Below are 27,702 nucleotides of genomic sequence, written 5' to 3'. Positions count from 1 at the left end.
AAATGGTTAAAACCTCAGGTCCTTATCTCGTTCCCATCGTCTTTATCTCTGGACCCGAGTTAGGGAACTCCCACATTGGAGTTCACCCCAACCCAGGCCCCAGCTTCCCTGTCGCCGGAAGCGCTGGTAAGGAGGAGGGCCAAGGACCAAGGTGCTTCGGGCTTCTGGGTAGGATGTATGACGAGCCCTGGGGAAGCAGAGGGACCATTCCTCTGGGAGCTGATCTCTGCCCCCTGGCCCCTAGCACCTACTCCGTGGTTCCCAGGAAGGATCCCCTGGTCCCTGATCCGGATCCTGGTCCGGCCTGACCTTGTGGGCTACAAAGATACCTCTGGAGCTCTCTCTCCCCTTTGTGCTTGCATGAACTTGAGGGTGTCTATGGAGCCTGGGGCCAGGGTGGCTGTGCTTCTGGCTGATGAGGTCATATCTGAGGTAGGCAGGAACCGGGCTTACCTGCCATGCTCTCCTAAAACATGTTTCCCTGGGCAGGGCAGGCACCTGGCAGCCTCCAAGGCTCTTGCTGGAGGAGATGGGCAGAACAGTTGTGGCTGCAGGCAGGCCTGCACTGTGGAGCGCCCTGTCCCTTGGGCTCTCTCCAGTGACCCGCCCAGGACGAGGAGCTTTAAATGGGGCAGGAGGCAGGGGAAGCCTGACTTTGTAGAGAAAGAAATGAAAGGGAGTTGCCCCGAGCTAAGCTATGGAGGAAGAAGATGTCTGTTGCAGCAGGAGGGATGGAGGATAGATAACAGGGAGAACCCTACCACCCACCCACCACAGGGGATCAAAAAGGGAAAAGATACTAAGGAGCCAGCAAGAGGGAGAAGAAATGAGAAAAACAGCCTTGTTTGGGGCCAAGGCCTCTCTCTCCCGTCCTCTCTCATTCTCTCGCTTCCTCCAGCCTGTTGCTCTGGTTCTAGGGCTGAGTCACCAGGAGGGAGAGGGGGCTGGGTGGGCAGCGTCAAGGCGACGTAGGGGAGGACGGAGAGGGCTGTTGTTCGGCTGCCACAGGAGCAGCCTCTAGGGAGATGGCTAATTCGGGCGGCACTTTGGGCACAGAGCTGGGACCCAGCATCCGAGGGCTGCCTGCACCTGCACCCCTGGTCTCAGCGCTGAAGCAGCGCCCAGCACCACCCACCCGCCTCCTGGCCCAAGGGGGCAGGGAACCCTGAGGAGTGTGGCGCGGGGGCCTGCAGTCTCTCTGCTGGCCCCTGTTACCCTTCAGGTTAACCGGAAGCTTCGGAGGTGCCTCCCTGAATCATACAGGCGGTTTCTCTGAGCATCACCCCACCCCAGTGCCCCCCAAGGAACCTTCTTCTCTTCGGGGTGAGCCAGCCTGGTGCCTTGAATGCTCCTGGGCCCCATTCCCCAGCCTCCTCCGATTCTGCTGTTTTCGGCTTGGCCGTTGCATTAGCTTTAAACCCTCCCCCACCCCCACCCCCACCCTAGGAAGAATGATGGAACGGGGGTGAGGAAGTGCGTTTATGGAACTTGGAGTTCAAGGGCTCCCCAGAGGCCAGGAGGGGCTGTCTGGCTGGAGCCAAAGACGAGGCTGAGGAGCTGTCAGAAAGCCCTTGAGAGGTCATTTCATCCATCCCCTCAGTCCCGGAGGGGCCCAGCCCGGCTCCAGGAGAGGGAAAGTCAGATCTCCTTTCTTCTGTGCTCTAAGAGCTGGGCAGAGCATCCTGCTGGCCTCCCTTCTGACAGCTGCCTGGAGTTGGACTCATTGGTGATCTGGGAGGGGTCAGCTTTTGGACCCACTGATCTGGAGCAGCCCCGAGAGCAGGCAGCAGAGGGGCGCGTTTGCATTCTATTTTCTGTTTCATTTCCGCGCCAGGAAGACCTCTCCCACACCTGGCTGTGGCTGGAGGGATCTGGACCTGACCCTCTGCACAGGCCTTCCCCCATCCAACTCCCGGTCCCCTGGCTGGGGACCCATTGGATCCTGGGCTGGGAGCCAGAGGGCCTTAAAGGGCCTCTGAGCAGGCCAAGTAAGAGCTAAAAATACCCCAAGGGGGTTAGAGGGGGGCTCCCCATGGAATCTCTGGGGAAGGAGGGGCCTGGGATTTGGGGCTGGAATTTAGGGCACCCACCCTGCCCCACCGCCCATCAGTGGGCACAAGGCTGGGGCAGGGTGAGGGCTGAGTGAGTATGGATGGCAAACGGATTGATTTCAATCCCAAATGCTACTCATGGCTGGCTTTCCCTGCTCGGTACCCCAGGAGGCTAAGAGGAGGGGTCCCTCAGCCCACTACCTCTGAGATGAACAGAGCTGGGAAATCATGGTTACCCTGCTCCCTGGCCACCCCATGTCCCCACAGCTTGGTCCCCCCTGCCACCCAGCCTGCAGTTGGGGGATGCAACACTTCCACTGCGTGTCCCACCCCGGAATGTAGCCTGGGCTCCCCAGCGACGCCTCGCCCCCTGAGGCCTGGACCTATCCCTTCAAGTTCATCGTAGCCAGTGCCCTCCCCCCACCCAGTGATTCTGCCATCATGGAAGGACTCCTAGGTCCCATCCTCGGCTCCCTCTAAACCGCCCGTCTGCTCTTTGCCCTCTGTTCCAGACTCCCTAACCAGGTGAGGCAAAAACTCCTGCGTGCTTGAAGGAACACCTGGGGGGGGGGGACGGAAGTCTAGTCCCTGATGCCCCCAGAAGTCAGACTAAGTGCTCACATTGGCCATGACATCATAGTCCGAAAGCCCTTCTGAAGCATGGACCCATTTGTTCCCCTCAACAGCCCTGGAAGTTGGTGGGACAACCGCGGTCCCCATTTCACAGATGAAGGACTCATAGCTCAGAAAGGGAAAAGAGGGGCGCCTGGGTGGCTCAGTGGATTAAAGCCTCTGCCTTCGGCTCAGGTCATGATTCCAGGGTCCTGGGATCGAGCCCCGCATCGGGCTCTCTGCTCAGCAGGGAGCCTGCTTCCTCCTCTCTCTCTGCCTGCCTCTCTGCCTAGTTGTGATTTCTCTCTGTCAAATAAAATATAAAAAAAAAAAAAAAAGAAAAGAAACGGCCCTCCCGAGGCAGAACCAGGCCCTTCGGTTTTTGTTGTTTTTTTTTTTTTTTAAGGTTTTACTTATTTATTTGACAGACGGAGATCACAAGTTAGGCAGAGAGGCAGGCAGAGAGAGAGGAAGGGAAGCAGGCTCCCCGCTGAGCAGAGAGCCCGACGCAGGGCTCGATCCCAGGACCCCGGGATCATGACCTGAGCCGAAGGCAGAGGCTTTAGCCCACTGAGCCACCCAGGTGCCCCAAGGCCCTTCCGTTCTTTCCCCACAGGCTGAGATGTTTCCTCTCCTGCGGGCTTTTGCCTCCCTCTCTCACCTGGCAGTCCCTAGGGGGCGGGGGGACCCGGGTGGTCAGGCAGTGGACTCACCAGGCACCCTCTCCAGGCCAGACAGAGGGTGACTAACCGGGCCCAGGCTACCGCCCTGGCGCCCTGCCAGCCCTCCTGCCCGCCCCTCCTAGGGGTGCTCTGCTTGGAGAAGCTGCACCCCTGCCCCCAGGGACAGTTCCCAGCTGAGGCTGGAGTGGAGAAGTGAGGCGCAGGCAGAAGTCCCACCCCCTTCCCAGCACCCTCAGGCAGTGCATTCCTGACAGCCAGTGGGCGGAGGCACCCTAGGTCCCAGCATGCCCGGGCCCAGCCCTGCCCACTCCCCCTGCTGCCCTCACTCTTGGGTCCCAGGCAGGAGCTGGGGGCGGGGATGTTGCTGTGCTCCTCCAGACTCTGGCGGGTAGCCCGGAGCCCGGTTCTGAGCTGGGAGCCTCGGGATGATAGTGGTGCCGGGGCCAGACGGAGGGGTACCTAGGAGGTGTCTGCCACCCAGAAGGCTGTGTCTGTCGGGATCCGGGAGGCCATCCAGGCAGAATGTCCACAGGCTACAGACAGGTGATGCCCAGGGAGCAAAGGGGGTAGAGCTATCTTGACCTGAGGTGCTCAGTATTTGTTAAATAGGCTGGTTCTGGGGTTCCGCCTCCAGGTTCAATTCTGATGGTCTGCGGTAGGCTGAGGAGTTTGCCAGTTTTTAACAAACTGGCCAGGGATTTCTTTTTCTTTCTTTCTTTCTTTCTTTTTTAAAGATTTTATTATTTATTTGACCGAGAGAGAGAGAGAGAGAGAGACAGCAAGAGAGGGAACACAAGCAGGGGGAGTGGGAGAGGGAGAAGCAGGTATCCCGCGGAGCAGGGGGCCTGATGTGGGGCTTGATCTCAGGACCTTGGGATCATGACCTGAGCTGAAGGCAGACACTTAACCAGCTGAGCCACCCAGGAGCCCCTGGCCAGGGATTTCTGATGCTGGTGGGCCAAAGACTATCTTCTGAGATACTGCTCCCAGGCTGATCTGCCTTCCTGTCCTCTAGCCACCTGTCTGCAATGGGATGTGTGACCAGGGCCCTAGGCACCCTTCTAGGAACTTGCGGTTGGTGTCCCCAAAGATGGGTTCTGGGCATGCTGGGGGCAATCCCCACTCTCAGGCCCACCTGCCAAGAACTCAGCCCTGCGGCCCCATTGTCCACAAAGTGTCAGGTGCCCATCCCCTCATAGCTTGTATGCCTATCTCTAGGGGGTGGTAGTGCCGTGCGGTGGGGGGCAGGGATAGACATCACCCAGGTCGCTTAGGGGCCTTGCTGACCCCAGCTCACCTGGCTCTGCTTTCAGGGACACTCCCTGCCTCCAGTCTCACCTTTCAGTGCTAGCCCCTGGGCCTGGGTCCTCATATAATTTAGAGAGGAAGGACCGACGCCTCCTGTGTTATCTCTCACAGCCCCCACCCCCCACCAGAAGTTGAACCCTGTGCCAGGATTCCCCCAGTCATTCTCTATTCCGGTCTACCTTCACCTCAGAGGCCAAAGCACCCCTTCCAAAACCCAGATCTGATCATGTCACTGCCTTGCTTGAAACCCCGTTCCCACCCCGCCTTCCCTACGACCCCACCCCGCCTTCCCTACGACCCCACCCCCACCATGTTCCTGGCTCCCACCACACTTAGGGCTATGCGGATCCTGAGTCACACTGCTTGTTCATGCTTCCTGGCCCTCGTGCAGGTCATACCTTTGGCTACTGTGCCCTTCCTCCCTTTGTCCTGGTGAGCCCTGACCATCCTCAGACTCAGTCCCATTCCCCTGTCTGTGAGCCTCCCGCACTACTCCCCATGCCTCTGCCTCTGGGCTGGTTTGTGCTCTACTTTCCTCTCTGGGGGCACTGACTGCAGATGTCGGTTTTCTTGCCTCTCCTGCACTGGCCACTCCCGGAGGACCAGGGCCAGGATCCACTTGTCTCCTGACCCCAGAGCCCGGCACACAGCCTGGCACTGGTACACAGCAGGTGCTCAGCAAACATGTTGAACAGAAAGTTGTTCAAAGCACGCTTTGGGGAGTCTGAGCCCAGGCTCGCCAACCTCATTGGATCCCCCCCACCCAGGATCCTGGCTGGTGCTCCCCGGGACCTCGCCCTGCCTGATGGCTACACCAACCGGACCGGCGCCGTGTACCTGTGCCCGCTCACTGCCGACAAGGACGACTGTGAGCGGATGGACATCTCAGAGAAAAGTGAGGGGAGGGCGCTGGGGGTCAGCACTGGGGCAGGCGTCGGGTAGATGGGGTAGCACGGAGGGTGACCTGGAGGAGCTCTCCGGCTTAACCGGGCAGTTTCCACTCCCTTCTTCTCCCGCTGGGAGGAGGGAGCGCTAGAGGAAAGTGGGACCACGTGTTATCTGTGGAGCTGAGTTTAATGGTGAGCTGGAGAAGGGCGTAGGGAGGGTGGCCTGCAGGAGTGGAGGGCCCGGAAGACCAACCCTTACCCTCCAGAGGCTCTGAGCACCGGGAGGACGGGCGCCTCGGCTCATGATCCCTCCCATGCCCACAGGTGACCCTGACCATCACATTATTGAGGACATGTGGCTCGGGGTGACAGTGGCCAGCCAGGGCCCTGCAGGCAGAGTCTTGGTAAGTGGGCCAGTCCTCTCCTTCATCTCCCAGGAGCTGGTGGGGGAAGCAGAGGGCAGGAGAGGGGTCTTCGGTGAGTGAGCTGGGACCTTGCAGATGTCCATTTCTGTGGCTGGATGTCTCCACGGTCCTGAGTGTCTCCTTGATCTGCACTTCTGGCGTGCTTCCAGGGCCTGGCGGGGCCTGGCGGGGCCTGGGTCCTGTCTGAATCACCCGCTTCCTACCCCCCACCCCCACCGCCACCCCCTCCCGGGGTGCTCACCCTGCGTGGGAACGAGCTGAGGGAACTGTGAGGAGGAAAGGGCAGAGAGAGCCCGGGGCAGTGCAGCCTGGGCCCGCTCCTTCCTGACAGGCTGGCGGGCGGAAGAGGCACAGCCCTGCTGACCCCAGCTCACCCCCCGGGGGTTTGGGGGCCACTCCCTGCTGTCACTTGTCACTTCCTGGCTGCCTTCTTCAGTGTCGGCCCCTGGGGTCTCAATTTCTGAATCCCAGATAGGCAATTTTTTTTTTCATTTTTAAAAATTGATGTGAAATCTACAGACAGTGAAACATACAGATTTTAAGTTTTAAGGAGGTCTGACCAAGGAGACACCTGTGAAACTGACACCCATTAAAGAGATATTGACATCACTCCAGAGAGTGTGTCCCCATCCAACCGATGGCCACCCCCATAGTCATCTCTGTTACAGTTTGTCACCTTTGAACACCACTGTAAGCCCCAGATTCGCCTCAGTTCACAGAGATGCTATTTTAGAACTGTGTTATGGAAGGCCTCTGTTGAGGGTGATTCTAGATCCCGGGCCCTTGCAAGCATACCCGCTCCACAGATGTTCAGTGAGCACCTACTGTGTGCCCACAGCAGCTTGACAGTGACTCCGGCCTGCTGCTGGGGGAGCTCACGGCTGGAAGCAGACAGAAAGCAAGCAGACCCAGTTCCGGGTTTCCCCTGGTCCCTGGCTGATTTACAAACACCCTTTTCTTTCTTTCTTTCTTTTTTAAGATTTTATTTATTTATATGACAGATAGAGAGTACAAGTAGGCAGAGCAGCAGGCAGAGGGAGAGGGAGAAGCAGACTCCCCGCTGAGCAGGGATCCCGATGTGGGGCTCAATCCCAGGACCCTGGGATCATGACTTGAGCCGAAGGCAGCCGCCCCACCGACTGAGCAACCCAGGCGCCCCCATAAACACCCTTTTCTGATTGATTTGACCCACAACTGTTTGTCAAGCCCCTCCAGTGTATGGGGAGAAGCTACGAGAGAGGCAGGAGCAGCCTAGCGCTTAGGAGCTCAGACTTGGGAGACTGACAGCCTTGGTTTGAGGATTCTCTGCATCTCTCTGGATGTGAGATCTTAGAGACTGAGCTCTCTGTGCCCCTTATCTAAAATGGGGGGGTGGTGGAAATTGTCCCTACTCCACAGGGGTGTGTTGGGAGACCTACTGGAGTTCATATGTGAGGAGCTTAGACTTCTGTCTGCCATACAGAAAGCACTCGGTAGGTGTTCGCTGCTATTATTAACTGGTGTCATTGCTATGATTATTTTAACAGTGGCCCATCCATTAAGAGGGCACAGCAGAGAGGTTAAGTTCCTTCATCTGCTCTGTTTAGACCCGAGAGCCCGGACCCCACATCCCCTCATCTTTTCCCCTTTTCCTTTTGCCAAGATTTGTAAGCCACTCTCAAATCCAAGATCTCCTGGCCTTCCCCCAAAAATGTTCCCACCCTTCAGAGCAGATTTCCGAATCCTGGAAAGCAGACGCAGGTCCAGGGGTCACTGTGGGATAGCAGAAAAGCTGGGAGACCTCTTTCAGCTCCTCCCCGGCCAAGCCAGCGGTGCCCAGGGCCGAGGAGACAGCCGGCCTCCGGTCCCTGCTGCGGGCTCAGGCTGTGTGTGTCCCCAGGTCTGTGCCCACCGCTACACCCAGGTGCTGTGGTCAGGGTCGGAGGACCAGCGGCGCATGGTGGGCAAGTGCTACGTGCGGGGCAACGACCTCGAGCTGGACCCCGCTGACGACTGGCAGACGTACCACAATGAGATGTGCAACAGCAACACAGACTACCTGGCCACAGGCATGTGCCAGCTGGGAACCAGCGGAGGCTTCACCCACAACACCGTGTACTTCGGCGCTCCGGGGGCCTACAACTGGCAAGGTAGGCGCCTCAGGGGGGACGGGGTAGGGGGGGCGCTGGGAGGAGCGGAGACCACCCACTCCCAGGGGGCAGAGGAGACCTGTTTGCCCCTCTCACGCTTCGAGCGTTTATTATGTTAATTAGCCTTAAACTACCCCCCGCGAGGCAAAGCGTCCTTACACGCATTTTCCAGAGAACTGAGCCTCAGAGAAGGGAAGTCTGTTGCCTAGGGCCAACGGTAAGTTAGGAAACCTAAACTGGAATGCGGGTCCGTCTGACTCTGCTTCAAGCATTGAAAGCCTCATTAAAAAAAGAAAACATGCTCCTGGTGGAGCTACTAACTGGGGCAGTAGGATTTGGTGACACAAAGAGCGAAGGTGCCCCTCCTCTCCCACCTACCTCCCTCGTCCTGTTTCCCCGTGCAGACTACCCAGTGTCTCGCGGAGCCTCTGGCTTATTTTAGAATATATAGATATCTTTATTTATTTTTTTAAGATTTTATTTATTTATTTGACAGATCACAAGTAGGCAGAGAGGCAGGTGGGGGGAGGTGAGCAGGCTCCCCGCTGAGCAGAGAGCCCAATGCGGGACCCAATCCCAGGACTCTGAGACCGTGACCTGAGCCGAAGGCAGAGGCTTAACCCACTGAGCCACCCAGGCGCCCCTAGAATATATAGGTATCTTTAAAACACACACACACACACACACACACACACATGATCACACTCAACATACTGTTCTATTTTCTCTTTTCCACTTCTCGATGAGCTGGGGGCATTTTTTTTTCTCATCCGTATGTAGAGGGCAATATTTGTGGGGCCCGGGGAATATTTTCTTTGGATCAAGAGCCGTGCTTGTAAATGCTATGGCCACACTCAGACACTCAGGTGTCTGAGGCTCACAGCCCCTCCATCTCTGCCTCTCTCCACCACACAGGTTGTGGTCCCAGTGAGCCTTCTCTCCTTTCTGCATCCTTGTTAATTGCAGAATCAACAGGCAGAGGGAGCCCTGAATCTCCTCCTTTTGACCAACAGATAGCCCAGGGCGTAGTCGTAGGGGCAGACACCAGAGGCTGCGGGTTCTGCTCAGTCCTCTGGTCCTGCCTCCTGCACCAACCCCTAGTCCTTTAGAACCTCAGCAGGGCAGCAGGTGCCCTCCAGCAGCAGCCCCAGAGAGCAACGAACAGGTGGATAGCTGAGTTTGGGGCAGGACCAGGAGATAATGGTGTGGAGTTTAGCCTCAGTGTCTAGAGCGAGAGCAATGTCATTTTGTGTCCAGGAGCCTAGATGACCAGATTCCAGCCCTGGCTCAACACCTGCTCCCTATCCCTGAGCCTTGCTTTTCTTATCTTGAAAATGGGCATCGTCGTTCTACTTTACAGAATTATTAAAGCAGACGTGATTTGCCAATGGCAGAGTGCTCACAGATAAAAGAGGTTATTATGTCCTTATTGGGTGCGGGTGTCAGAGGGACTTGGACATGGTGGTTGAAGGGAGTGGTGATTTAAACCCCTTCCTCCCGCTCCTGAAAGGAAATATCTACATGATTCAGCGGAAGGACTGGGATTTATCCGAATATAGCTATAAGGACCCAGAGGACCAAGGAAACCTCTATATTGGTGAGTTGAGCTGTGGTGGGTCGTGGGGTGGTGGAGGAAGGAGGGGGCTCAGTTGCTGGCATGCTGGCCTCTCACCTTCAGTGCCTGGTGGAAGAGTGAGGCTGTGGTGCAGGTGTGACTAGCAACATTGAGCTCAACTAGCACACACTTATTGAGCACCACCTGTATGCCAGGCCTGTTCTGAGTGCCCAAAATGCACAGTCCCTACCTTCATGGAAGTCACAGTCTGGTGTGCAGGCAAGACTGGAGGCTGGGCATCCAGGGTCCGCTTTCTTGTCCAACTTGGAATAAAGGAATAGAAGATATTTGGAAGTCTGGGGGGCAGAGTGGAAGGGGACCAAGTTTACTGGGCTTTGACTGACTACCTCCCCACCCATCCTAGGGTACACAGTGCAGGTGGGCAGCGCCATCCTGCACCCCAAGGACATCACCATCGTGACAGGTGCCCCCCGGTACCGACACATGGGCGCTGTCTTCTTGCTGAGTCAGGAGGCGGGCGGAGACCTGCGGAGGAGGCAGGTGCTGGAGGGCACGCAGGTGGGCGCCTACTTTGGCAGTGCTATTGCCCTGGCGGACCTGAACAATGACGGGTGAGGATCCAGGGACAGCCTCTGGGGCCCCACAGTCCCGGGGAATGGCCAGGGGGGCAGGCCTGCCCAAGCCCGGGCAGAGCAATGGAAGGTCACAATTGTCTGATTGTCCGACTGTCCGTTTGTTTGCCTGCTCCTTACTGGGAAATGCATGTTGACTGCACTTAGCCTTAATGAGATTCTGGGTATTTCCATGTCAATTGCAGGACACCCGCATCTCCTTTTGTCCTTGTATGGTTCTTGGGGATGTGGATTGTCTGGGTGTGATCTGCGCTCCCTGTCTTTTCTGTGACGTATGTCTTCTATCAGATGGGTCCTGTTGGCATTGCCACGTCCTTCCCAGGAGCCATGGCCAGAGATGCCATTTGTATAGCCTTGCACCCTGACGCAGTTGTGCCCACTAAACAAGAGTTATGTGGTCCCATCTCTCCCTCCTTCTCTCCCATGCAGGTGGCAGGACCTCCTGGTGGGCGCCCCGTACTACTTTGAGCGGAAAGAAGAGATCGGGGGTGCCCTGTATGTCTTCATGAACCAGGCAGGCACCTCCTTCCCTGCCCGCCCCTCCCTCCTTCTCCACGGCCCCAGTCGCTCCGCCTTTGGTTTCTCCGTGGCCAGCATTGGTGACATCAACCAGGATGGATTCCAGGGTATGAGCCAGCGCTCCTGCCCCAGCATACCCACGGACTGGGTGCCTGCTGCATACCAGGCTTGACGGGACCCAAAGAGAGGACGGGATGGGGCCCAGGCCCAGGGAGTTCATGGCAGTAATAGAGAGAGGCCGTGCAGGGGGAGCAACCTGTGGTAAGCTTGGTGGGCCTCCTGGAGGAGTGGCTGTACCACTGGGCTGAGTGTGCACAATGGAGAGGAACCAAAGGGGCCCCACATGAGCGTGGGATACTTGCTCAGTCTACCCAAATTTAGTGGATGTGGGGTGTTGATGTCAGAGATGAGTGAGGCTGGAGAGGCAGTGTGGAGAAGGGGGTAGATGCTTTGAAAGCCAGTCAGAGGAAGTGGGGCTTTACAGTCGGGTAATGGCAGAGGGGTAGGTGTCCAGAGAAGGTTTGGAGGCAGGGATGTGATATGATATCTTGGTACCTTGAAAGATGGTTCTGGAGGGTGATATGGGATGGATGGGGGAGAGCAAGGCTGGGATTGTTAAGGTCAAAAATGTATTCTTTTTTTTTTTTAAGATTTTATTTATTTATTTGACAGAGATCACAAATAGGCAGAGAGACAGGCGGTGGTGGAGGGGGGCGGGGGGAAGCAGGCTCCCCACTGAGCAGAGAGCCTGATGCAGGGCTTGATCCCAGGACCCTGAGATCATGACCTGAGCTGAAGGCAGAGGCTTAACCCACTGAGCCACCCAGGCGCCCCAAGAATGTATTCTATCAAGTGTGGGATGCTAAGGGCTGGGACAAAGTGGGTGCCCCAGATATGGAGGATATCCAGTGCTCTGCAGGACTTGGGGATCAATCAGACGTGGGGTATCAAGGAAAGAGTTTAAGGAAGAGCCTCGTTGCAATGACAGCCCCTGGCTTATCTGGAAACCACTTTTTCTGATGACTTCAATTTCCCAGAACATCCCCAAGAACCAAAAGGAAGGCAGAGGAGTCGCTGAAGAGCGAAAATCGGTGCTAGAAAGTTCAGTTAGCAAAGCCCAAGCATTTACTGATAGAAGAGCCGTCTGGTTTCTACTTAGGACCTACTTACTTTTCTTTTACATACTTTTCTAACAAGCTTGGCTTTCCGGTTACCTAGGCCTTATCAGATCAAAAGCGGCCAACTAGAAAGGGTTTAGTAAAGCTTAAGAAGATAATAAAACATGTGGGGTTTATTTGTGGAAACGGTGGTTAGAATTTTAAAAGTCTAAAGTCTAAGGAATTTTAACAAGGAAAGTGATAGTGTGCTTAAAATTCCAGCCCCCGGTGTTAGACAGACACGGACTCAACCGTCCCTTTTCTACTCATTAGCTGTGTGACTTTGGGTTTTCTGAGTCTGCTTCCTCCTCTCTAAGATGAGACAGCAGTACGGAACCCCAGCAGTCTCATCAGGATTAAAGGAGATCAGTGCTTGATAACGACCTGGCAAAGTCACCAACGGGGAACACTTGCTTTTGTGACCATGCTGGTAAATGCCATTGGAGGAACCAGGTGTCTGAAGGGGAGTCTGGTGGAGGAAAGGGAAGGGACCGTAGTAAGGGAAAACAAACACTGGGCCAGTGCTCAGGAGTGTAGACCTGCCTGTCATATTAACGTGCTGTGTGACTCTAGGTAAGTCCCTTGTCTCTCCTAGACCTGCTTTCCCACAACATAAAACGAGGTAACTGGGCTCACAGAGGTCCCGGTTTTAATCCTGAGTGGTAGAGCTCTGTTCCCGGATGTTCTGAGCGCTGCCTGGCAGTGTGAGGTCCGTTTCCTGCTGGACCCTGTGGCCTGGAGTACCAGGTCGGGGAGACATGGGGCCCGCAGGACTCAGGGTGAGCTGTCCTGCCTCTCTTCCCCAGACATTGCCGTGGGAGCTCCATTCGAGGGCTTGGGCAAAGTGTACATCTACCACAGCAGCTCCAGCGGGCTCCTGGGACGGCCACAGCAGGTATAGGTGGACAGGAACAAAGGGGGCTTTCCCTCCTTCCCCTCACCTACCCTCGCCCTATTCCCCCTGGGCGCCGCTCCACAGAGCTCACCCTGAGCCTGTGCCTGCTGCCTCCCCCTACCCCCAGGTAATCCAGGGGGAGGAGCTGGGACTGCCCGGCTTGGCCACCTTTGGCTACTCACTGAGTGGACGGATGGATGTGGATGGGAACTCCTACCCGGACCTGCTGGTGGGGAGCCTGTCCGACCGCATCGTGCTGCTGCGGTAAGCCAGGCTAGTGGTGGATAGGGGTCTTTCTCCCCTCCAGCCCTGTCTGCACGGAACCCCAGCTCTGTCCACCTTCAGCACCGGGTCCACGCAAGCCCGAGCCCTGGGCCTGGCCTGGCAGGGGCCAGGCAGGAAGCACTGATGTCTGTTTTCTGTGTAGGGCACGGCCTGTCATCAACATCCTCCATAAGACCTTGGTGGCCCGGCCATCCGTGCTGGACCCTGCGCTCTGCACAGCCACCTCCTGGTGAGACTCTCAGGCCCTTCTCTGTGCACGCACTCCTCCTTATGTGCGGGCAGGCCAGGAAGGGAAACCCCTCCCCTGGCAACTCCTGCTATCCCACACTTAGCAGGTTGATTTCTGGGATAAGCGTTGCCCCTTCTACCCAACCTCATTAAAAAGCCAACTTCGTTGCAGGAGGTAACAGGCAAATACTGGAGGGGCGGGAGAGCGTGGTGGTTAGGAGTGGGAGCTCTGGACGGCCTTGTTCAAATCCCAGCTCTGCCCACTGCAGTGGTAGAGATGGGCTCTGGGGAGGGAGGTCCCAGAGGAGGAGGGAAGAAGGAGACACTTTGGTGGATGGGAGAGAGCCACCTTGAACAAATGATCTGTCCGAGTCTCAGATTCATTACCTATAAAAAAAGTAATAATAATAAAGAATTTATGGGATTGTTGTGATAATTAAATGAGATAAGGTACAAAAAGCCCTTCACATGGCATTTCCTTCACCTGAAGTGCTCAAAATATGTTAGTTGCTAACAGGGTCACAGTAATGATGGTGATGACCCCGAGGCCTTTGTGTGAATGAGGCCTGGATCAGAAGGCAAAGGGTCCCAGAGCAGAAAGCAGGCATGAGTGGAAGAGGATCTGGACAGCGTGTCCTGTACAAGACTGGGCAGGGCACCAATCAACTGATGACCTCAGGCAACTCATTCTTGCTCTCAGGACCTCAATTTCCTTATTGGTGACCTCTAACCCTGTTTTCTTTGAAAATTCTTTTTTTTTTTTTTAAGATTTTATTTATTTATTTGACAGAGAGAGATCACAAGTAGGCAGAAAGGCAGGCAGAGAGAGAGGAGGAAGCAGGCTCCCTGTGGAGCAGAGAGCCCGATGCGGGGCTCGATCCCGGGACCCCGAGATCATGACCTGAGCCGAAGGCAGCGGGTTAATCCACTGAGCCACCCAGGCGCCCCTTCTTTGAAAATTCTTAAAGATTTGGGGCACCTGGGTGGCTCAGTGGGTTGGTTAAAGCCTCTGCCTTCAGCTCGGGTCATGATCCCAGGGTCCTGGGATTGAGCCCCGCACGGGCTCTCTGCTCAGCGGGGAGCCTGCTTCTGTCTGCCTCTGCCTACTTGTGATCTCTGTCAAATAAATAAATAAAATCTTTAAAAAAAATTTTTTTAAAGATTTTATTTACTTCAGAGGGAGGGGGAGCCGCAAAGGGAAAGGGAGAGAGAGTCTCAGGCAGACTCCTCGCTGAGTGCAGACCCCCCCACCCCCAATGAGGGGCTCGATCTCATGACTCTGAGCTCATGACCGGAGCCAAAACCAAGAGTCAGTTCCTTAATGAACTGTGCCACCCAGGTGCCCCTCTAACCCTGTTTTCTATGGCTTTCAGGGGAGGGGGGAGGGAAGAATCAAGGACACCCCAAAGCAGCTCTGTGGACCCCCCATGTTTGCCCCTGCCTTTCCTCCTAAGGACCCCTGTTTCCCCTGGCCCAGCACAGGGATGAAGGCCAGGCAGGGCCTGGATAACTGGGTCCCACCGTAGCCTCCCCCTCTGTCTCCTGCCTCCCAACAGCGTGCAGGTGGAATTGTGCTTTGCTTACAACCAGAGTGCCGGGAACCCCAACTATAGGAGAAACATCAGTGAGTGTGGGGGTGTGGTAGGGGGAGGGGCATGGTTGCCCAGGCACGGATAACACCCTGTCCTCCCCCAGCCCTGGCCTACACGCTGGAGGCCGACCGGGACCGCCGACCGCCTCGGCTTCGCTTTGCCCGCAGCCAGTCTGCCGTCTTCCATGGCTTCTTCTCCATGCCCCACACGCGCTGCCAGAAGCTGGAACTACTCCTCATGGTGAGGGAGGGGCGGGGGCGGGACACCAGCTCCAAGATCTGGAGGAGGGAGGTAGACGCCCCCCAGGTCAGGGGCAAGGGACTGGAGTCTCCCCAGAAACAGAGGTTGGGGAGGTAGACCTGGGAGGCCATAAGCCTGCAGCGGGTACAGTGCACAGAATGTGGTAGAAAGAGATAGGGCCTTGGAATGGGGATGGGTGCCAAAGGGCTCATCACCTCTTACAAAAGTGAGGGGTGTGGGACTCTTGGTTTAGTTGGTGTCTGGAGGGCAAAAGGGGCCCGTGAGTGCGGGACCAGCTCGGCCCCTCTCTAGGATATCTAGGTTGAAAGAGCTCATCGTGGGGACCCTGGGGATGAAGGGAGGCTCAACCAATCCCATCCCCAATACACCCCCCACCCCCAACTCTGGAGAGAAGGAGTCCCATCACCTTGCTTGCAGATCGAAGTTGTAGGAAGGGGGTCACTTTGGTTATCGGACCAGAGGGGGTTCAGCCGTACTGGGGTTTTTCAGGGTGGGTGGAGGCTCTGCTCCTTGAGGGTTCAGGGTGGTGTGAAGAGTCAACTTGGGGAGAGGGGAGGGGAGCGCAGTGCTGGGCTCAGCTCCCCCTCCTTCCCCAGGACAACGTCCGCGACAAACTCCGTCCCATCATCATCTCTATGAACTACTCTTTACCTTTGAGGATTCCTGAGCACCCCCGGCTGGGGCTGTGGTCCCTAGACCCCTACCCGGTGCTGAATCAAGCACAGGTTCTGGAGAACCACACTGAGGTGAGTGGGGCCAGGGCCGGAAGAGTGGGGACTGGGAGGCCCGTGAAGCCAGAGGTCGCTGTGCCCGATAGGTCCTCACGCCTCCGGCCACCCCCAGGTCCAGTTCCAGAAAGAGTGTGGCCAAGACAACAAATGCGACAGCAACTTGCAGATGCAAGCGGCCTTCGTGTCGGAGCTGGGGCAGCCACTGAGCAGGTGAGCTCTGGGCCACGCTGATTGGCCAAGGGTGGGGCGGGGCTTCATTGGTGAGGGGCGGGGCCCTGCGGGTCTGGGAGGTCCTAGGGACTTTGGAAGATTCGAGGGGAGGGGCCACAGGGAGAGGCACAGGGAGAGCAGGGATGTTAATTGGCCAGGTGGATGCTTCTGGCCTTCGCTGGCCAGGAAAGGGGCTTTCTTCTCCAAGGGAGGCTGCAGTGGGGGGGCTTGGCTATCCCGAGACCGAGTTTTCTTTACTCAGAAGACCTGAGGGGCGGGGCCTAACTGATCAGGGGTGGGCCTGGGGCGGGGCTCTGGGCTCAATCCCGGGGGTCCTCCCCACCCCCCCCCCAGGCTGCAGTACAGCAGAGATGGCCGGAAACTGCTCCTGAGCATCAATGTGACCAACACCCCCAGCAGGGAGCGCGCTGGGGAAGACGCCCACGAGGCACTGCTCACCCTGGCAGTGCCTCCCGCCCTGCTGCTGTCTTCAGTGCGCCCGGTGAGTGCCCCCTCCCAGGGCTCGGAGCCCAAGCAGGGCCCCGTGAGCATTTACATCCTTATATGCATGTCATTTACATGTGTTCCCATTAGTCCCGTGTTCACCCTGCTTCCTCTTGGCGGGGCTTCCTTGGGTGCTTGTGGGGGCTGTCATGCTATAGGAACCTCTAGGCATCAGACCCAGTGCCACAGGGAAGGGGCTGGAGATGCCCGACTCAGACCACCCACGCTTGATTCGTCTACTTTCCTCAGGCTGGGACGTGCCAGGCCAACGAGACCATTGTCTGTGAGCTGGGGAACCCCTTCAAACGGAACCAGAGGGTGAGTGCGGGCCACACCTTCCCAGGCCTTTGGGTCCCGGGCTGCTACACTGACGAGCTCCTTAACTCTGCCTCTGCCTGCCTGCTTCCCAGGCTTCCTTGAAGGAAAGAGCCAGGGTAGGAGACAGGGCAATACAGGAGGACATGGGGGGAGGCCCAGAGACTAAGAAAAATGGGGCCACTGGCGATGCACAAAACTAGAGCAGTTGGAGGTGAAGAACTTGATTTTGCTGTGCACCTACTATGTGCCAGGCCCTGAGTCCAAGACTTCACACTTTTTTTATGCTGCAGTTCTCACAAACTTTTGAGGAGGTAGATGCTGTTTTACAGAAAGATAATATAGGCTTAGTAAGTTACAGTAACTCTGGTGCCTGGTAGCTCAGTCGGTTAAGCACCTGACTCTTGATTTTGGCTCAGGTCATGATCTCGGGGTCATGAGATCAAGCTCCCCTTGGGGGCTCTGTACTTGACATGGAGTTTGCTGGAGATTCTCTGACTCTCCCTCCCCCTCTGTCCCTCCCCCTGCCCATGCTCTCCCTCTCTCTAAATAAATCTTTCTTTAAAAAAGAAAGTTACAGTAACTTACTCAAGGTGATGTTGTTGAAAGTAGCAGAAATGTCATGGACAGAGAAGAAGGGGAAAGGGAAGCCAGATGAGGCTAACGGGGCAAAAGTGTGGACAGAGGTGGCCAGGAAGAGACTCCTTGCCCAGAACAGGGATGGGGGGAGGCCAGAGAACCAACTCCCTTGAATAGAGTTCAGCCCCTCTCTCCCCCATGGCATCACCCCTGCCCGGCCCCACACGCCCCTCTCTGCCTCCCTTGTCCTCATGGCAGATGGAGCTGCTCATCGCTTTCGAGGTCACCGGAGTGACCCTGCACACAAGGGACCTCCAGGCGCAGCTGCAGCTCTCCACGTGAGTGACCTCAAGAAGCCAGTCTATGGCAGGGGTGAGACACCCTGGGATCTCCTGCAGCCCAGGCCTTCGCTGACAGCTCTCGCCTATCCCCTGCATTCCCTCCTCAGGTCAAGTCACCAGGACAACCTGTGGCCCATGACCCTGACGCTGCTGGTGGACTACACGCTCCGGGCCTCACTCAGCATGTGGGTACCATCCTTCCCCCAGCCTTGCTGCGATGGTGTGGGGGCTGCCCTGTCCTCAACGTGGCTCCCAAGCTCCGCGGACACACCCGTCTAGGCCTAGTATCCTCAGGCCTCTGCTACCCCTGGGCTTCCCCTAACAGCAGTCACTATTATTACCCTTGCTATTATTACTTCCCTTGGAAGGCAGGTAGCAGCAGAGGAATCAGCCAGTCCGGGGCCAAGGTTTCGGCGTGGCCCTACCATTTCGAGGGCGCTTGTTGTGCTAGGAATTTTACATACAGCAGCTCACCGACTTCCCACAGCAGCCCCATGTTATAGCGACTTCAGTGAACTCCATTTTACAGATGGGGAAGCCGAGGCTCTGGGAGGATACATAACTTGCTTGAGCGATAACCGGTACACAGCGAGTGAATGCAAAGCTGGGATTTATCTCAGGTCTGCCTGATGTCAGAGGGGCTGGAGTTCGCCTACCTTGGTGCCCACCCCCTCTGCCAAGGCCCCTCCCACCCCCTCAGACTCCAGCATCTTTCTTACCCCTAGAGTGAATCACCGACTACAAAGCTTCTTCGGAGGGACGGTGATGGGTGAGTCTGGCATGAAAACTGTGGAGGACGTGGGAAGCCCCCTCAAGTATGAGTTCCAGGTAAGGGGGCCACAGGGACCCCGGGCGGGGACTTCTAAGGCAGGGAGGGCCTGGGGTCTGAGGGTGTGGGGGTTGGGGATGGGTGAGATAGAGGTGGTTTGCCAGGAGGCGGTGCCATGACACCCCTTGTGCCCACAGGTGGGCCCAATGGGGGAAGGGCTGGCAGCCCTGGGGACCCTGGTCCTAGGGCTTGAGTGGCCCTATGAAGTCATCAATGGCAAGTGGCTGCTGTACCCCACAGAGATCACCATCCACGGCAATGGGTCCTGGCCCTGCCGGCCACCTGGAGACCTCGTCAACCCTCTGAATCTCACTCTCTCTGTAAGGACACCACTGGGGGTCTTGCATTTACATCTCATTTGCATCATATCTCATTTGCATGCTGCAGGGCAGAAAGCCCAGTGTCTTGCCCTCCCTCTCCTCATATACCATTAGGAACCTCCCTCTCCCCCTGCCCTTTCTGCCTCTCCCCTGACTCTGCTCCCACTCCTTCCTCCCAGCCAACATCCTCCTCCCTCCTCAGGTCCCTGGTGACAGGCCACCATCCCCACAGCGCAGGCGGAGACAGCTGGACCCAGGGGGAGGCCCGGCCCCCCCGCCAGTCACTCTGGCTGCTGCCAAGAAAGCCAAGTCTGAGACCAAGCTGGTGAGTGGCCAGGACAAGGTTGGGAGGGATCGTCTGCATCATCACAGGGCATGTGGGCACCAGGGGGCACCAAAGCAAGGGAGAGAGACTGGGCACACAAGTCACCAGGAGACCCTGGTCTGATGGGGCAATGTGACCCCTGTGCCATCAGGAGTCCCTAGTCAGAGGGAGGAAGACTCATCTCCTCCCTCAACGGGCATCCCACTGCTCTTGGCCTTGAGGAACAGCCAATCCGGGGGGGCCAAAGGAAGAGACGCTGGTTTAATTCCCGAGAGCCCCATCTTTTTGGGGGTGCTATAGTGCCCCAGAGTCTTGGACATTAGAGCTGGGGAATGGGAGAGGCAGGATGGAGGGGAGGCGGGTGGGCATATGTGGGTGGTGCAGGGCGCCCTCTGTTGGAAGGGAGAGAGGAACAGGCCTGGGAGGCAAGTTGAGGCCTACCTGGGCGGAGAGGTAGGAGGCAGTGTCCCAGGTGGGGGAAGCGGAGGGGTGAGGTGAGGCCGCTTGGGGTCAGCCATGGGTGGGACTAAACCAGAGGAAGAGCCAAAGGGAAAGGGTGAAGCAGGAAGAATGTGGAGCCCCAGACTGTCTCATGTCCCGTTTCTCGGCACACCTCAGAAGTGCGGCGGTGACCAGGCCCACTGCGTGTGGCTGGAGTGCCCCATTCCTGACAGCCCTGTCATCACCAACGTCACGGTGCAGGCCCGAGTGTGGAACAGCACCTTCATTGAGGTCAGTGCCTGGGTCTGGACGTCTCTACTGCGCCCCCTCCAGGGTGGGGAGAGTAACAGGGAGAGAGGGAGGCCAGGGTCACAGCCAGGCCTCGTGCGCCCCTGTGTGTGCGTGTGGCAGTGACAGCCTGACAGCGTCGGACTTCACCCAGGAGGCACCGTACACCTGCCCCTGTAGGCCTGTCAGTGTTAGTGTGTGCGTCTGTGTGTGCGCGTGATGTCATGTTCATCTCCAGCCAGAATGACCTTCTCCCAGGAGTCTGTTCCCTCCTGTGTCTGTTCCTTTCCCACCCCCACATCGCTGCGGTGCCGCTCCCTCTCCCGGGAAGGCCAGCTCCCCTTCTCTTACCTCTGCACTTGAGCTCCTCTTCAGCCTTCAAGCTCTCCCCAGCCGCTTCACCACCAGTGAGGTCTTTGCTGAAGTTTCCAGCCGCAAACGACCTCTCTAGAACTTTCTCCGAAGCCGCGCGTGCTGCTGATCACGCTCTGCTCTGGGTTGCCCTTACTCCCATGCCAGCCCCCTAGACCAGATTTTTTCTGCAAACGACAAGATTATCAATCTTTTCAGCTTTTGTGGGGGCGTGCAGTTTCCGCTGCAAGTCCTCAGTCCCGCCACTGAGCACCAGCCACCGTAAACAATGTAGAAAGGAACGGGCGTGGCTGTGCGCCAAAAACATTTTATTTACAAAAGCATGTGCCAGGCCAGATTTAGCCCAGGGACCTGACCCTAGACCATGACCTTCCTTGTCCCTGCTGTCCCCCGCATCCGGCGTCGGACCCGATGCATGAATGATGTGGATTTTTGTGTGCAGATGTCTGGCTCTCGGAGCCCTTGGGGTGCTGCTTAAAGATGCCAAGTGGTGGGAGGGTGCCCTGGGGAGGATGCTCAGGGTCAAGAGGGAGGCTCCGAGGGGCATCAGATGCTTCTTTGGACCCCCCCCCCCAAATCCAGGATTACAGAGACTTTGACAGAGTCAGTGTATCGGGCTGGGCTACCCTGTTCCTCCGAACCAGCATCTCCACCATCAACATGGAGAATAAGACCGTGTGGGTGAGTGAGCACGTTAAGGAGCCAGAGTGCCTGGCCCGGGCATGGGGGCGTGGGGTAGGTTTTCAGAACACCCGCACACACGTTAGCTATGCGGTTCTCCATCTTGGCAGCACGTGAGACTCCTCTGGAGGGCTCCCGCTGTCTGGACTATACCCCTAAGCCATGAAATCTGAGTCCCGGGAGGCGGGACCCCAGGTGGGATATGGTTATGAGTCCCCCAGTGACTCTGCTGGGGCTTACTCGATCTGCACAACTTGTCTGTGAGGGTGTTCTCTCTCCGTGGAGACTTGAAAACAAAGTTCTCAAACTTGATTCTGAGTTACATTGGAGAAGGGGAAAAAAGGAAAAAATTGTCCATTTTTTCGTGTAAAAGCTATAGTGGAGATATGGAGGACATAATATAGGAGATGAAGAAGAGGGTTGCTTAAATGTATTGTGGTATATCTCCTAAAATAAATTGAGGCAGTGGAGGAAAGCTGGAAAGACCAATGGAACAGAAGAGACATTTACGTCACTATCCAGATGGCATTTTTAACCAATGGAGAAAGTTGGATTATGAAGCGGTGTTGGGGGAGCACATTTGGAAAGTAAAGACAGACCCCTTCCCTCACATGATAACCAAAAACTACACTGGAGTTAGATTAAATATTTACATAGAGGAAATAAAACTTAATATACCAGGAAAAAACTCAGAAAATAATTTAATAATAATCTTTAATTACGGGGAGAAGGAGTTATTTTACTAAATCCAGAAGTTGCAAGGGAAACATTTGACCAATCGGATGGTATGACATTTTAAATCTGTATACAGTGAAAGAGATAAAGAGAAGCTAGAAAGACAAACGATAGGTTGCTTTTAAAAGAGTTTCCAGGGGCGCCTGGGTGGCTCAGTGGGTTAAAGCCTCTGCCTTCGGCTCAGGTCATGATCCCAGGGTCCTGGGATCGAGCCCCGCATCGGACTCTGCTCAGCAGGGAGCCTGCTTCCCTTCCTCTCTCTCTCTGCCTGCCTCTCTGCCTACCTGTGATCTCTGTCTGTCAAATAAATAAATAAAATCTTAAAAAAAAAAAAGAATTAAAAAAAATAAAAGAGTTTCCAGCATGATGAAGGATTGATATATATTCTTAGTGTGTCAAGGTAAAGGGCAACATAAACATAAACAGGCAGGGTCCACAGGGTGAACTAGAAATGGTCACTTCAGTAGTGAGGCCATAAAAATAACAGCAACAAGATTTTTTTTTTCCATCAGATTGAAAAAGATTAAAAAACTCTAAGGCTGTCTGGTGCTGATGAGGTAGAAGGAAATGCTATTGGTTAGAGTATAAATGGATGGATTGTTTTTGGAAATGAATTTGTCAATATCTATTAGAGTTTAAAACGCACACTTCCTTTGATCCGGCCCGCGATAATATATCTTAAGGAGCTAATGGGACAAATATGCGAATATAAATGTACGAGGATATTTGAAAGCGTGGTTTATAATGGCATAAAATTGGAAACACTCTACATGTCTTTTGGGTAGGAGATCGGTTCAATAAATCGTGGTACATTTTGAATGGCTATCTAGTCATCAGAGATTAGGTCGATCTTTCTTAACTGACATCAGGAGATGATGATTATAGCTGAAAGAGGAGGCAGGTCGGGTCGCAGGAGGGTATGTGCAGCACAGAGACCCTGCTTATGTGGAAGAAAGGAAGTGTGTTTAACCTATGCATTAGAAACGATGGAAAGAGATTCACCAAAATGTTGAAGAGTTATTTCTGAGGAGTAAAATTACTGGGAACCTTTAGTTTCCTTGATATCATCTGTATTTAAACAAAAATAATAATCAAGGGCGCCTGGGGGGCTCAGTTGGTTGAGCGACTGCTTTCGGCTCAGGTCAAGATCCCGGACTTCCGGGATTGAGTCCCACATGGGGCTCCCAGCTCCTTGGGGAGTCTGCTTCTCCCTCTGACCTTCTCCTCTCTCATGCTCTCTCTCACTCATTCTCTCTCAAATAAATAAATAAAATCTTTTAAAAAATCAAAATAATTTTATTTTTTTTAATTTTTTTTAAAGATTTTATTTATTTATTAGACAGAGATCACAAGTAGGCAGAGAAGCAGGCAGAAGAGAGAGGAGGAAGCAGGCTCCCCGCCGAGCAGAGAGCCCAATACGGGGCTCGATCCCAGGACCCTGGGATCATGACCTGAGCTGAAGGCAGAAGCTTTAACCCACTGAGCCACCCAGGTGTCCCCAAAATAATTTTAGAGAAATAATAATGTATAGTCAGAAAAAATTTTCTCCCAATATATATAAAATACATTATATGTAATATAATTTTATGTTATAGTATATTCTATAACACTTATATGCCACATGTGTTATGTTATATTATTATATACAATATTGCATAATATGTTATAAAATATATTATATTATATATAATATAATGTAACACAATTGTATATATATTATAGTGTTTGATTACATATAGTGTATGTAATATAATTTTATAATAATATAACTATATGTGTGTGTGTGTGTGTGTGTGTGTGTGTGTGTGTGTGTGTATCTATCTCCACTGTAGGGGAAGAAAAGTAATGTTACTATATGCTCTTCATTCTTTGTTTTTTGTAAATATTTATGGACTGCTGGTTATGTACTGGGTATTGTTCAGAGCAGTTTACTGATAGTAAACACATTTAATCCTCACCAGCAACCTATGAAGTAGGTGTCATTCTCATAACCCCCATTTTACAGATGAACAACAGAGAGGTTCAGTGATTTGCCCAAGGTCACACAGCTAGTGAGTAGCACAGCTGGCACTTGAACCCAGGTAGTCTGGCTCCAGAATGCTCTTGACCACTTTGCCATACCATGAGGCAGGTATTATGATCTCCTCTATCAGAGAGCATGAAATGGAGATTCAGAGAGGTGAACTTCCTTGTCCAAGGCCACACAGTTCAAGGATGGAGCTGGTACTTAAGCCCGGATGTGTGGGTTACAAACCCAGACTCCAGGCTGCGTCCCAGGTCTGAAGCTGGTCCTCTGGGGCTGGGTCTGCACGGAGGGAAAACCAGAGGATGGAGGTATCTGGGGCTCTCAGTGGGCAGGCAGGGGCTTTTTCTGGTCCCTGAGTGCCCCCTGCTGGTAGTAGGTCAAACAGCAGGGTCCTGGGTCCCGCGCGGACAGGATGAATGAGCTTGGGGTCTAAGGGAGCCGTCACAGGGCTGAGCCCCTTGTCACCCCCGCCAGTTCTCCGTGGACATTGACTCTGACCTGGTGGAGGAGCTGCCAGCGGAGATCGAGCTGTGGCTGGTGCTTGTGGCCGTGGGTGCCGGGCTGCTGCTCCTGGGGTTGATCATTCTTCTGCTGTGGAAGGTTAGGACCCCAGACCACCAATGGGATTCCCACTCTGGGACCTCCTGCCAGCAGACCCTCACCGGCTCTCCCCTCATCCCATTCCTCATTTCCACCCACCCCCACCCTTCTCCCATGTTGTCCCCCCTTCTCCCCACTTCCCATCTCACCCCTTGCCCCCCACCCCCCATCCTCAGCTCACCCACCAGGACATTCCTGCCAGGTTAATGGGGGGATCTGCAAGCTGGAAAGGGGAAGCCAGGAGCTCTGGCTTCTGGCCACACCACCAAACAGGGGCTGGGATCCAGGCATCCAGGTTCCCCGGCCCTAAGCCCCAGCCCATGAGTGCTGCTGGCCAGGACCCCCCCAGCGCCCCCTGATGGCCCATCCCCACCTCCTCCCCTCCGCAGTGCGGCTTCTTCAAGCGAGCCCGCACTCGCGCCCTGTATGAAGCTAAGAGGCAGAAGGCGGAGATGAAGAGCCAGCCGTCAGAGACAGAGAGGCTGACGGACGACTACTGAGGGGGGCAGCTCCCTGCCCCCAGCCCACCCGGGTAACGCGGCCTCCGGGCCCTCTTCCCTGAGCCCCGCAGCTGGCCAGGGCCTCTGATTCTGTCCTATCTGCTCTTCTTCCTCATGGACCCTCCCTGTACCTCACTCGGCCCCCAGCACCGCCCCATGGAGCAGGCCACCGTCTCCCTCCACGTCCTGGAAGGGCTCAAGAGCTCTTCTCACTGCCTCCCCTGAAGATTTGGGGCCCCAAGAGGGAGCCATAAAATGCTCCCCATGCCCCCTTTGTTTTCTGGGGATCAGAAAAGGACCAAGGTCAAGGCTAGACCCCATCTATAGGCCCCACAGCAAATATCCAGAGTGATTCTGCACCTCCATTTCCACCTCCAGAGAAGGAGGGCACTAGGAGAGTCCTTCCCCTGGACCTAGTACCTTTCCTCCTTCAAGCCCTTCCAGGGTGACACGCTGGCCCCCCACCCCCACAGCGTGATCAGGGCAGACCAGCACACTCCCTAGCATGAGCAGCCTCAGTGACCGCCACTGTCTTCAGCTGCCTCCCCCCTCCTCTCTGCCTTCCTCAGCTCCACCTTCCTCTGGGGCCGAGGGTGGGCAAGCTTGCCCTCCCTGTCACAGTGCAGGGAGATGGCATGTGTTTGGGTCAGGTCCTGGCCTTGAGGGCTTCTGGTGGCGGGGGGAGGGGCTAGGCACATCTTCCTGCAACCTCGAAGGCTGGATGCTGATGCCCTTCCTTTTCTCTGCCCCCCCCCGCCCCCCAGTGTGACTTCTTTAAACGGACCCGCTATTACCGGATCATGCCCAAGTACCACGCGGTGCGGATCCGGGAGGAGGAGCGCTACCCACCTCCAGGGAGCACCGTGCCTACCAAGAAGCACTGGGTGACCAGCTGGCAGACTCGGGACCGATACTACTGATGTCCTCCCCGATCCCACCCCTGCTCCCCCAGCGCCCCTTCTATTTATCATAAGTTATGCCCCTGACAGTCCACGGGGGCCACTGCCTTTGGCCAGCGTCGGCAGGTTTGGGCACACACACCCCTCTAGCACAGGCACGTGCCGTCTGGCCGCAGGCTGCTCCCCGTAGGAGGGCTGGGGCTGGGAGGCCCTGGACACATGGGGGGCCCACCGCCTGCGGACTATGCTGGACACCACGGATGGTACACGGACATACGTGTCCCTGCCTCTGCCTGTGCCAAAACCAAGCCAAAGGGCCTCCGCCAGAGCCAGGAGGAAGAGGCCCCCACTGTGGTGACCACCTCCACCCCCATTCACACTGGACCTATCTTGAGCCATAGTCACTGGACTGACTGCTACTGAGACTACTGCTGCTGACAGGGAACCATGCACCGGGCTCCCCCAGCCGCGGCTCCCGGAGCCCCTGCCCCAGAGAGCAGGGGCCCGCCTCAGGTTGCCCACGGTGGCATTTCCAGGCCCTGGCATGCTCAGACCCAAGAGCAGAGTGGACTAGAAGGAAGGTCCCCAGGACAGCTTTCCTTCACAGATCGTTGCAATGCCTCTCTCCTTGGAGGAGATGCCTTCTGGGGAGGAATGCTGTCTGAAGGAACAGAGACAGACAAGCCACGGGACAGTCCTGGGAGCACGGAGGGATGCTCAGTGGAGGAGGGGGCCCGTCCTCCGCTAAGGAGCTGTCGGAAGGAGAGAGGAGACCCCACTTCTCACTGACCACTAGCATCCAGGCCTCTGAAGGCCCGGAGAGACCCCACCCACCCATTCCCCCCACCCCCCGCCAAGATCATGGAGGGAGTGACACTTGAATGTAGGATGGGGAGGAAGCCCTGTCCCTGCCCCATCGGCTGAACCTTGCTCTGCCCTCACCGATGACGGGTAGGGAGCCTAGAAGTGGGGTTCTTGGCTGTCCTTGGCTTTCAGAGCCAACTTAGCTCTGCCTCCTCCCCCCATGGGCTAAGTCCTGAGGCCCATTCTAGAAGTTGAGGCTGGTTCCAGGAAACCTCTCCTGACCCCTGCCTTTTGGCAGTCCCCCTTTTCCAGTCCCTACCCACTTCCATGGTACTGTAGCCGGGGAGCTCTCTCCCCCTCCTGTGCCTTCTTTGTATATAGGCTTCTCACGGCAACCAATAAACAGCTCCTGGTTTGTACGCTCTGCATTGTCCTCCCTTCACCACGCCCCCCACCCTCCTGTCCTAACCCCCTGTCCAGTCTGGTGATGTCAAACAGCTGACCCCTAGGTGGAAAAAGGCAGGGGCAGGGATCTGAGAGGCTGGCGGGGTGATGATAGATGCGGGACGCACCAGTCCCTGCTCTCAGGGACGTCCTGATCTAAAGGATGGTCATGGCCATCTAGCTGAGATCCAGAACATAAAGTCTGGGAAAACACCTGAGTAGACTGGATAGAATCCAAAATGGCTTCTTGGTGGACAGTGTGCTGGCCCTGGGGAGGGAGGAAGGAGAAGGGAGATGGAGGTGGTGGCGGTGGCGTGCCGGGTCCGGAAGAAGCAGAAAGCTACTTGGCTGTAGAAGTAGGTGGTCCTGGATAATGGAGGGAGGTTGGGTGCCATGGTAGAGAGCCAAGAGCCCTCATCCAGTGACTGGATTCAGAAGAGAGCCTGCTTTTCTGCCTCAAGCCCACCCCTAGACACCATGATGAGTAGATCAGAGGGTGAACCAGTGACTCAAGACTG

The 27,702-nt window shown here is 55.7% G+C and overlaps 1 protein-coding gene across 7 annotated transcripts in view; it reads left to right on the top strand.

Annotated features, from left to right (window-relative positions):
- The window catches only part of ITGA3 (integrin subunit alpha 3), a 31,213-nt gene extending 4,054 nt beyond the window's left edge, over window positions 1–27,159 (top strand). For 4 of the 7 annotated variants that reach the window (XM_045985024.1, XM_045985026.1, XM_045985027.1 and 1 more), the window contains exons 3-26: window positions 5,422–5,549; window positions 5,866–5,945; window positions 7,846–8,095; window positions 9,606–9,692; window positions 10,075–10,282; window positions 10,733–10,929; window positions 12,786–12,874; window positions 13,002–13,138; window positions 13,302–13,388; window positions 14,914–15,011; window positions 15,083–15,219; window positions 15,837–15,986; window positions 16,084–16,181; window positions 16,536–16,683; window positions 16,935–17,003; window positions 17,838–17,917; window positions 18,028–18,105; window positions 18,646–18,748; window positions 18,887–19,069; window positions 19,272–19,394; window positions 20,013–20,126; window positions 21,078–21,176; window positions 24,412–24,537; window positions 25,802–27,159. In XM_045985024.1, coding sequence (XP_045840980.1) covers window positions 5,422–5,549; window positions 5,866–5,945; window positions 7,846–8,095; window positions 9,606–9,692; window positions 10,075–10,282; window positions 10,733–10,929; window positions 12,786–12,874; window positions 13,002–13,138; window positions 13,302–13,388; window positions 14,914–15,011; window positions 15,083–15,219; window positions 15,837–15,986; window positions 16,084–16,181; window positions 16,536–16,683; window positions 16,935–17,003; window positions 17,838–17,917; window positions 18,028–18,105; window positions 18,646–18,748; window positions 18,887–19,069; window positions 19,272–19,394; window positions 20,013–20,126; window positions 21,078–21,176; window positions 24,412–24,537; window positions 25,802–25,957 — 3,025 coding nt within the window. In that variant the 3' untranslated portion in view covers window positions 25,958–27,159. Of the gene's footprint in view, window positions 1–5,421; window positions 5,550–5,865; window positions 5,946–7,845; window positions 8,096–9,605; window positions 9,693–10,074; window positions 10,283–10,732; window positions 10,930–12,785; window positions 12,875–13,001; window positions 13,139–13,301; window positions 13,389–14,913; window positions 15,012–15,082; window positions 15,220–15,836; window positions 15,987–16,083; window positions 16,182–16,535; window positions 16,684–16,934; window positions 17,004–17,837; window positions 17,918–18,027; window positions 18,106–18,645; window positions 18,749–18,886; window positions 19,070–19,271; window positions 19,395–20,012; window positions 20,127–21,077; window positions 21,177–24,411; window positions 24,538–24,926; window positions 25,070–25,801 lie in introns of all 7 variants that reach the window. The other 3 variants (XM_045985029.1, XM_045985030.1, XM_045985028.1) reach the window with 3 other exon arrangements.
- Window positions 27,160–27,702: the final 543 nt, after the last annotated feature.

The sequence above is a fragment of the Meles meles genome, chromosome 18, assembly GCF_922984935.1.
Source record: "Meles meles chromosome 18, mMelMel3.1 paternal haplotype, whole genome shotgun sequence".
NCBI classification, from domain to species: domain Eukaryota; kingdom Metazoa; phylum Chordata; class Mammalia; order Carnivora; family Mustelidae; genus Meles; species Meles meles.
The sequence above is the reverse complement of the archived record's forward strand: the minus strand, read 5'-3'. Positions and strand labels throughout refer to the sequence as shown.